The 10838-nt window shown below is 38.4% G+C and overlaps 1 protein-coding gene across 1 annotated transcript; it reads right to left on the bottom strand.

Annotated features, from left to right (window-relative positions):
• Nucleotides 1-267: 267 nt before the first annotated feature.
• On the bottom strand, nt 268-7837 carry C8H9orf57 (chromosome 8 C9orf57 homolog). The gene is made up of 3 exons (XM_059072759.1): nt 7744-7837; nt 3275-3430; nt 268-392 (listed from the first exon to the last, which is right to left on the bottom strand). The coding sequence occupies exons 1-3, from the start codon at nt 7835-7837 to the stop codon at nt 268-270; spliced, it is 375 nt and encodes a 124-aa protein (XP_058928742.1).
• Between the last annotated feature and the right edge of the window lie 3001 nt (nt 7838-10838).

A 10838-nucleotide genomic window follows, 5' to 3' on the forward strand; every position in this document is an offset into this window, starting at 1 on the left:
GTAGCTTTGAAATCATTGAAAGGGGAAGTAAAAAAGAGAAGAGGAGAAAGATTGTGCTGGAAAGGATGTTTCTGAGATGAGTTAGGAGTGGTGGCTGAGAAGTTGGGCATCTTGAAAGCCCAAATTGGTTTCAGACAATAAGTCCTACAACCTGCAGGTCTGAGGTTTTTGCAGAAAGCTGATTGATGGTAGCTGCTGTCTTGGGATGACCAGTTCAGGCTCTGAGATTGACTGATCAGTCAAGCAATTTGGATATGGGCCCCTGGATCAGAAATTGCACAAAGGACGATGGCAGCAGTGAGTAGAGTGAATTTCATAAGTTGTCACGATTCTCTTGAAGCACTCGTCTTGGCTCTCTGTGCAGCCTTGAACTGAATACCATTGAATTCCACCTGGGGAAAACAAGAGGTCATGGTAGATGAATCCCTTGGCAGGTACAGCCTACCTGGCCTTAGTTGCTTCAGATAACTAACAGGTTAAAAAAACAAAGACAAAGGAAAACAAAGCAAAAACTCTAGGTCTACCAGGATACAATCATCTTGCCTTTTAAGAACTCCCATCTAAAGTTATTCTAGTTGTGTGCATTGCAATACAAAAACTTTGAAATTGTAAAGCAAAATAGCTTTCAAACTCAGTTCATAAAGCTATGCAATTGCCAGTTTCTGTGTAGAAATTTCTGAAATGTTAGCTTTTTAGAAACTTCCTAATAATCATCCCCTAGTTTTACCAGGTCATGAGTTATTCAAAGGGCTGAATCCACAGAAGGGTCATTTAGATATGTAAGTGCTTTTTAGGAATGGAGGTGTGTCGACCTCATTTAATTTTCCCCCAATTACAAGTAGTAATGCATGTTCACTGTGGAAAATGTGGGCAATACACAAAAGTGCAAAATAAGTGACAACAATGTCCTGTAATCTTAGCATTCCCAGTTTCAGTTGTATGGGGGAGAACACAAATGAGCAATTCTCTAAAGGTAGTAAAACATGGTTGGAAACTTGAGAAAACAGTAGCCTTTCAACTGTGGGCGATTTTGCTCCCCAACCCCAGGACATTAGATAATGCCCATAAACATTTTTGTTGCTACAACTTGGAAGATATTACTGGGATGTAGTGGATATAGGCCAGCAGTGTGCTAAATATCCTACAATACACAAAATATCCCTGTATAACAAAGAATTATCCTGCCAAAGTGTCAATAGTGTTGACAAACTATTGATAAAACCATCAAAAGCCTAAGTTCCAATGGTATTTGTTTTGCATCATCATGCAATGGCAGACTTTTCATGTTAGGAAACTGCTCTTCCCACAACATTGTCGTTATTCCAGGTCCTTGACCCAACCAAGAGCTATTGTCAAGATTTTGCTGTATAAGCTTCCAAACTCTTTCTTATGTGCAGAATTTTTATGGTAAGTTGACTAGATGGCTATCTGTCCACCTTCAGGAAGAGAAGTCATTGAGAGCTAACATTTCATGGCTCCAGGGGGGCTTGGCCCCTTTCCTCTTCAATAAGGAAAGTGTTCTTGACTGGTATGGGTGAGAGTCAGAGGGAACTTGGGGCCCAGAGAGGGGACATAGGTTGAACAAAGCTCAAGTAACCCTGTTAAAACCAAATCCCCCGCAGACATGACCCCAAATTTTCTTCCTCTCTCCCAACTGACTTTGATTTCCTCTAATTTTTTTTCTCCCCTTCCATTTCCATAGAGAAATTTAGAGTTCTGCTTTGTGGATTTTTATACATAAGTGGCATACTATACGTACTGTTTTGCAACTGACTTTTTTTCTGCTCAACAAAGTTTTAAAGATTTTTTTCATGTTAACAAAGGGATCTGGTTCATTCTAAGTATTACGTAGCAATCCATGGTCTGAATACATCATAGTTTAACAGCTATAGACAAACATTTAGATCATTTCCGTTACTTTACTATTAAACATAATGCTGCAATGATAACCTTGATACTTGCCTTTTTGTGTTACATGTAAATATTTCTCTGCAGTAGATGCCAAGAAATAAATTGCTTTGTAGACAACTGTGCTCATTTAAAATTTTAACTGAAATTCACAAATTGTCTTTAAAAAAGTCAAACCAATCTAAACTGTCATTAGAAAATGTATGAGAGTTCCCATTTTCCCATATTGTCACAACTCTTGATATTATAAAACTCATAATTTTTAGCAATCTGCTGGGTTAAAAATATTATTTCTGTAATTTGCATTTCTTTGATATTTACTGATGGGTTGAGCTGCTTTTTATGTGTTTAGGTTAAGTCATTTATATCTCCTCTTCTGAAAATTGCCTTTCTATTTCTTTAACAAGTGTTTATTTTTATTTTTTATTTTTTTTGATTGTTGGTCTTTTAAAAAATGAGTTTTTTAGAAGTTCTTTATTCTGGGTAGATATTAATATTTTCTTGTTATTTCCCAATTATTTTTGCCCAGTTTATTCCTTATCTTTTATAGTTTTGGGGTTATCATTCATTTCATGAGTTTTAAAATACTGATGAATTCAAATTTATCATTTCCTTTATGATTTTTCTTTTTGTGGTACGGGGGCCTCTCACTGTTGTGGCCTCTCCCGTTGCGGAGCACAGGCTCCGGACGCGCAGGCTCAGCGGCCATGGCTCACGGGCCCAGCCACTCCGCGGCATTTGGGATCTTCCCGGACCCGGGCACGAACCCGTGTCCCCTGCATCGGCAGGCGGACTCTCAACCACTGCGCCACCAAGGAAGCCCCCTTTATGATTTTTGTCTTTTGGATGTTAAGGAGGCCTCCTCTCTTTCAAGCTTAAAACATGTTCTTCAATATTTTCTTCTAATGTTTTCATCATTTGGATTTTTATGTTTCTCTCTTTAATTCATGTGGACAAGGCCAGTTTCCTGGGCATTAAACCTGTGTGAGTACACAGAGCCCTGCACTTAGAGGAAAATTATGTATTAATTTTTTGTGAGGATGTGAATGGTGTGAATGAGGCAGTATATAGATTTCTTTAGAAATGTGTGCTCTGGAGTTAAGTACTCACATTTGAATTAGACTACAACACTCCTTAACTGTGTAACATCATGCAAATTTCTTAATCTTTCTATGCCTCAGATTTCTTATCTTTAAATTGGGAATAGCGACAAGATCCAGCTCATATCATTGATTTATTGGTGTGATGTAATCTGGGTAAAGCCCTTAGTATAGCATGTAGTAAATGCTCAGTGAATGTTTGCTCTTACATAAGGAGTTTTCCTGTGCTCATTTTAGTTAAATGTTTTTAAAGTGTTATGACTTACCTTTAATATGGACCTCTTTTATACAATACTGTCCAGGTTTTGTTCTGCAGGTTCCAAACTCCAAAAGACATCCATGGAAGGGGATTGAGAGGTTGCATGATCTACAGATCACACCTCCAACACCTCCAAATACAGGACAGAAAAAATAAGGGAAAAATAGAGATGGACACCAGAGACAGAAAAAGAGACAGAGAGAAAAGAGAAATCCAAAAATAAAGCAATGATTTTCAACTTTCAAAAGTATGCAGTATTTTATAAATTGATTCTAAAAAGTCACATAAATTTAAAATATTTTTATTTGGAGAATTTAATAGCATATGCTACATTAAAGAACTGGAAGCACTCTGAACTGATACTAATAAAAAAATGAAGCCAGGTGGGCTAAACAACTTGGTTAAAATGTATTCAGTTCCTCAGAGCCTAATTAAATCAAACCAAAGTTATTTAGCCAGAGTTATTTCAGCCATACATCCACTGTTAGGTCTTCATTTCCATGTGTAAGGAAGTACATTATATATAGTAGGTTCTCTGTATTTATTGTTTGATTAATATTTATATATTGGTAATCTTCAATACTCAAATTCAGTGGCTTAAAAGTGTTATTTATTTTGGTTATGTAGAAATAGCCCAGAGATTTTTTTTTTTTTTGCCTTGCACGGGCTTCTCACTGTTGTGGCCTCTCCCATTGCGAAGCACAGGCTCCAAACAGGCTCAGCGGCCATGGCTCACGGGCCCAGCCGCTCCAGGGCATGTAGGATCCTCCCGGACCGGGGCACGAAGCAGTGTCCCCTGCATTGGCAGGCGGACTCTCAACCACTGCGCCACCAGGGAAGCCCAGCCCAGAGATTTTTGACCTTGGTCAACGTAGATAAGATTGGAAGACTTTAACTGGAAGATCACTTTCCAAATCTGACCATGTATCAGATTTACTTAAGCAGTTAAAATGAACACAGATTTCCACAGCCTCCACAGAACCTGAGTTAGAATCAATAAGAGGTGGGGCCCAGGAATCCGTACTTTAGATATCCAGAAACAGTGGAAGGCGTGTGATTTTAATGTAGATGTCTGGACCAGTTTTTGAGAACCACTGGTTCTATTGAATTCAGGAATCTTCTTTATAATAATCCCTGTAGGAGGCCTTGGCTAGTGATGGAGAGCAGTGCAGATTGTTAAAGAATTCTTCTGAAATTGAGCTGAAATTTGTCTTAATGTTCACAGTTCCAATCTTTTAATATATGCAAACCATTGCTATTCTACTCCTATTCACTGGTTAACTCTAAAGAAGAGTTTACTAAACATTTTGTGCAATGTATTTTATATCTCCGACATATTGGGGATTAGAAGAGATCACTTTTAATAGAAAGTAGTCTGGCTGATGAGGCTAATTAACCTCTGTTGACTGTTTTCCCCAGCTTCAAACTTATCTAAAGGTATTTTGGAAATATCACATTGGTTTTCTCATTGAGCATGACAGAATTTCAATCCATAATCAATGATCAACCAGCAAATATTTTTTAAAGAACTAAGCTTATGCCAAGGATTCTGCTAAGCAATTTACATTTCCCACAATAAATCTTTCAGGCAGGTATTATAGTTGCCCACATTTCACATAAAAGAAAACTGAGGCCTTAAGATTTTAAGTAGCTCACTCCAGTGGCGGAGACAGGAGTTGAAAGAGGTCTGTTGAAATCCAAACCCCTTGTTTTTATTTTTATTTATTTATTTATTTTTTTGGTATGAGGGCCTCTCACTGTCGTGGTCTCTCCCTTTGCGGAGCACAGGCTCCAGACGCGCAGGCTCAGCGGCCATGGCTCACGGGCCCAGCTGCTCTGCGGCATGTGGGATCTTCCCGGACCGGGACACGAACCCGTATCCCCTGCATCCGCAGGCGGATTCTCAACCACTGCGCCACCAGGGAAGCCGAAAACCCTTTGTTTTTAGCAAGCACACTGTGTCACTGAAGTTGCCTACCTTTGTGTATCCCAAACCTTCTGATGTCACCTTCTTGCTGGAGATTTTGACTCTTCCAAGATTCAGGGTCAGTCTCCTGCCCAGAATACTAGGGCTGCTTGCTTCTTCAAGTCATGCCTAAGGGAGTTTTCCTCCTGGACTCGTGATTTCTCAATTTATAACTTGTCCTTAGTGATCCACTACATAGCTCAGACCTTGGTGCCAGTGCCCCCTCCCCCTGGTGGAGAGCTTATATGATGCCAGATCTTTCTCTGCCATGCCTAAGGCCCCTGGACTGTTTTCCTGGATGAGATCTGCTCTAGTTTCTTTCTCTCCCTCTCAGATGGTCCTTCTTCCTTCTGATTCCATACCCAGTATCCACAGCCTTCTTCCTAAAATCTTGGCCCTGACATTCTTTACTACAGCTGAAGGCGATGCCTTAACTTTTAGGCTTTCTGCTGACTGTATTTGTTCCATTTCATGAATACTCATAAATATGTTCACAGATCCATTTCCTTTCTTCTAGTCTCTTTTTGTCTGAAAATTTATTGTTGTTTTTTTAAAATATAACTAACATATAATATATTCCAATTTGACAACTGAATTTAAAGTTTCAGGTTTTATGTTAAATTAATAGTTTCCTCACATGATTAATTCTGAAGTATATTCTACTTTATGATCTTATTGTGGGGAAAATCTAATAGACTATATTTAATTACTCAAATGCATATATATTATAAATATATATGTAATTATTTAAGCATTATAAATCACGATGATGGTGATCTTTTTAAAATAACCATCCCTTACTTCATGGACACTCCTTACTTCAAAATTTCTCTTTATGCTGAATTTTCTTCTTTTACCCTCACATCTTCCCTGTGTATTCAACAAAATTAATGCAATCTCCTGCCTGAGTCATTTTTTTCATGATATCCTAGACAGGGAAGATGTTCTCTTGAAATTTTTCATCTATTCCTATGTTCCCTTCCACATTCTTTACAGAAGAGAAGTGTAAAGACTTAAAATGCAGCAGAGACCCAAGCAGTTTGTGTTTGCTCCTGCCCTTTCTGCAAGGGGTAATCAAAACTCTGTTGTGCATTGTATATAGTAATGAGGGTGGTGTGGGAAGCAGAGACCACAAACAAGTGGTCCAGGGCCTAGACCTGGTCGGTTTAACTTGCATACTGCTTTCAAAATGTTAACATTTAAAAGTTGGGAGAGTTTTCCTGCAAACCTGAATATCTGGATTCTCCTGAAGAATCAGATTTGGCAGGGTTCGGCTCTCCTTTCTCCATGTCAGCTGGGTACTGGCTGCCCTCTTCTGGTTTTGTTACTGGATGATCCCCACCCCCATTTATATTATCTGACCAAACACCTTAGGCATTTGAGATGGTGATCCCAGTATTAGGTGCCAAAAGTCTCTAAGTCTCAGTATTCGAATTTTATTTACTTCTGGGATACCTTTTAGATTCTTCCTACTGACATGTGGTCTCCAGACCAACAGCATTGGCATCACTTGGAAGCTTGTTGGAAATGCAGACTCTCAGGCCCTACACCTGACCTGCTGAATCAGATTGTGCTTTTTAACAAGATCCCCAGGTGACTCATGTACATTAAATCTTCTGACTCTAAGAGACCCTGCCCTGTTAACCCCTGGGTTCAGCATAGAGCAGCCATCTTCCTTAACCATATTACCATTTCATTGGGAAGGAGAATTCCCATGTGCTTAAACATGTGTGTTTGGAGATATTACCTTCATGAACATCTACCTAATTTGAAGGGCCTTAGGAATTCTGTAAAAGGGATTGAAAGCTCTCTGTTATGTGGTTCTTTTATAAATGAAGGAATATTATAGTAGGTGGTGATGAGCACATAGAAAAAGTGCTGGGAGAGCCTTGTCTATGCTTATTTGGTCTAATTAATTCATTTTTTGGGTCATATTTATAAGGGCTTCCTGCTTAGATTGATTAGTTCCAGCTTAATGATAATAATAGCAACACGTGGGCCACTATTTACCAGCTCAGGTTACTCATGTATAAAATGGGAAATAATAGCACTTAACTCAATAGGATTGTCATGTGGATTCAGTGCATTAATACACATAAAATATTTAGACCAGTACCTGGCATATAGTAAATGCTGAATAAATGTTAGCTCATTGTTATTTAAGGGTTTACTCAGGCTTTGTTTTTTTTTTTTTTTTTGTGGTACGCGGGCCTCTCACTGTTGTGGCCCCTCCCGTTGCGGAGCACAGGCTCCGGACGCGCAGGCTCAGCGGCCATGGCTCACGGGCCCAGCCGCTCCGCGGCATGTGGGATCTAACCGGACCGGGGCAGGAACCCGTGTCCCCTTCATCGGCAGGCGGATTCTCAACTACTGCGCCACCAGGGAAGCCCAGGCTTTGTTTTAAGGACCTTTAGTACTTTATTTAAGGCCACCCTCCACTTATATTGTAATTCTGAAATTTCTTGAGTAATTTTTCCTCTTTTTTGATTTATGTTTTCTTAATGACTTACCACCTAAGAAGCAGAATAAGATAAAAGCACCACCGAAGACAGTCCTTCTCATTCTAAGATTTCTAGCCAAAAAAGAAGATGGATGGAAAGACATATACCACCATTAAATCTTTCCTAGGGAAGTAATGAAGTTGTACATTTGTTAGCTATTATAAAAAGGGAAATCACTAAATAAGTTTCATTTCTTTCATTAAGAAACTATAAAGAAATTCATTTTGTGAAGGAGGAAAAACAGTTTACCTGTCTATGTCAAAAATTCACCATAAAACTTTTCTTAGTTCCAGAACATTTTAAGTTTAGCTGTCTTCTTATTATCAAATACCATTCCCTCCCTTAATAATTTCCCTGAATTGCAAAAATAGGAAATAATATAGATAACATTTTTAGAATAATATCCTGTTGAAAATACTTTTAACTATTAGCCAAAAAAATTTTATTTATGCTTCCTCGTAAACTACTGCTTTCATTGCAAATGATCATATTTATAAGGAAAGTATATAATAGTTAACAATAGTTAACACTTATTAAGATGAAGAGAAAGAAATGGTCAGATTAGCTAAAATATAACATTTCAGTTATGCATAACTTACCTGCCTTCTTCATAAATGTATTGTGGGAATTTTCTAGGTCTGAACTTCTTTAAAAGATAACAAGTAACATTTCTGATGTAATAAAGTTCGTTATAACTGAAACCAACAAGTCTCTGATCCTCTAGATTCCAAACAGTTTAAACAGTAAAATTTGCCCAAGTAAACAGGAAAAATTTTCACCAGAACACTCTGATCTATATGAAACTTAATTGCTTTATTTATGAAATTAATGTAATAAGACTAAGTCAGGCAGTTGTTAAACTAATTAACTGTAAATATGGCTAAAGATTTCTATGTTCACTATGCTACAGATTAATTAGTTCACATACACATAGCCAGGTGGGAATTCTATAGGTTCATTATATAAAGTACTTGATCTTGATCTTTTTAAAATGCCATGTAATCTTTATAATAGAACTTGGTGCATTCAGAAAGCAATTTGATTTTATTTTTAACATCTTTACTGGAGTATTATTGCTTTACAATGGTGTGTTAGTTTCTGCTTTATAACAAAGTGAATCAGTTATACATATACATATCTTCCCGTATCTCTTCCCTCTTGTGTCTCCCTCCCTCCCACCCTCCCTATCCCACCCCTGTAGGTGGTCACAAAGCAACCAGCTGATCTACCTGTGCTATGTGGCTGCTTCCCACTAGCTATCTATTTTACATTTGGCAGTGTATATATGTACATGCCACTGTCTTAGTTCATCCCAGCTTACCCTCCCCCCTCCCCGTGTCCTCAAGTCCATTCTCTACATCTGTGTCTTTATTCCTGTCCAGCCCCTAGGTTCTTCAGAACGATTTTCTTTTTTTCTTTTAGATTCCACATATATGTGTTAGCATACAGTATTTGTTTTTCTCTTTCTGACTTACTTCACTCTGTATGACAGACTCTAGGTCCATCCACCTCACTACAAATAACTCGATTTCGTTTTTTTCTATGGCTGAATAGTATTCCATTGTATATATGTGCCACATCTTCTTTATCCATTCATCTGTCTATGGACGCTTAGGTTGCTTCCATGTCCTGGCTATTGTAAATAGAGCTGCAATGAACATCGTGGTACATGACTATTTTTGAATTATGGTTTTCTCAGGGTATATGCCCAGTAGTGGGATTGCTGAGTCGTATGGTACTTCTATTTGTAGTTTTTTAAGGAACCTCCATACTGTTCTCCATAGTGGCTGTATCAATTTACATTCCCGCCAACAGTGCAAGAGGGTTCCCTTTTCTCCACATCCTCTCCAGCATTTACTGTTTGTAGATTTTTTTTTTTTTTTTTTGCGGTACGCGGGCCTCTCACTGCTCTGGATGTGCAGGCTCAGTGGCCATGGCTCACAGAGCCAGCTGCTCCGTGGCATGTGGGATCTTCCCAGACCGGGGCACGAACCCGTGTCCTCTGCATCGGCAGGTGGACTCTCAACCACTGCGCCACCAGGGAAGCCCTGTTTGTAGATTTTTTGATGATGGCCATTCTGACTGATGTGAGGTGATACCTCATTGTAGTTTTGATTTGCATTTCTCTAATGATTAGTGATATTGAGCATCCTTTCAAGTGTTTGCTGGCAATCTGTATATCTTCTTTGGAGAAATGTCTATTTAGGTCTTCTGCCCATTTTTGGATTGGGTTGTTTGTTTTTTTGGTATTGAGCTGCTTGTATATTTTAGAGATTAATCCCTTGTCTCTTGCTTCATTTGTAAATATTTTCTCCCATTGTGAGGGTTGTCTTGTCATCTTGTTTATGTTTTCCTTTGCTGTGCAAAAGCTTTTAAGATTCATTACATCAAATTTGTTTATTTTTGTTTTTATTTCCATTTCTCTAGGAGTTGGGTCAAAAAGGAACTTGCTGTGATTTATGTCATAGAGTGTTCTGCCTACGTTTTCCCCTAAGAGTATTATAGTGTCTGGCCTTACATTTAGGTCTTTAATCTGTTTTGAGTTTATTTTTGTGTATGGTGTTACAGAGTGTTCTAATTTCATTCTTTTACATGTAGCTGTCCAATTTTCCCAGCACCACCTATTGAAGAGGCTGTCTTTTCTCCATTGTATATTCTTGCCTCCTTTATCAAAAATAAGGTGGCCATATGTGCGTGGGTTTATCTCTGGGCTTTCTATCCTGTTCCATTGATCTATATTTCTGTTTTTGTGCCAGTACCGTATTGTCTTGATTACTGTAGCTTTGTAGTGTAGTCTGAAGTCTGGGAGCCTGATTCTTCCAGCTCTGTTTTTCTTTCTCAAGAGTGCTTGGGCTATTTGTAGTCTTTTATGTTTCCATACAAATAGTGAAAATTTTTGTTCTAGTTCTGTGAAAAATGCCATTCGTAGTTTGACAGGGATTGCATTGAATCTGTAGATTGCTTTGGGGAGTATAGTCATTATCACTATATTGATTCTTCCAATCCAAGAACACGGTATATCTCTCCATCTGTTTGTATCATCTTTAATTTCTTTCATCAGTGTCTTATAGTTTTCTGCATACAAGTCTTTTGTCTCCTTAGGT

Source organism: Kogia breviceps, chromosome 8 (genome assembly GCF_026419965.1).
Source record: "Kogia breviceps isolate mKogBre1 chromosome 8, mKogBre1 haplotype 1, whole genome shotgun sequence".
NCBI lineage: Eukaryota > Metazoa > Chordata > Mammalia > Artiodactyla > Physeteridae > Kogia > Kogia breviceps.

Bases quoted from the DNA above. Each gene is read 5' to 3' on its own strand.
- C8H9orf57 (XM_059072759.1), bottom strand. From the start codon at position 7,837: ATGTCTTTCCATCCATCTTCTTTTTTGGCTAGAAATCTTAGAATGAGA. The intron at 3,431-7,743 runs GTAAGTCATTAA...GTCCATCTCTAT, and splicing joins CTTATTCTGCTTCTTAGGTG to TTTTCCCTTATTTTTTCTGT. The intron at 393-3,274 runs GTAAGTCATAAC...TGTTTTCCCCAG, and splicing joins AAAAGAGGTCCATATTAAAG to GTGGAATTCAATGGTATTCA.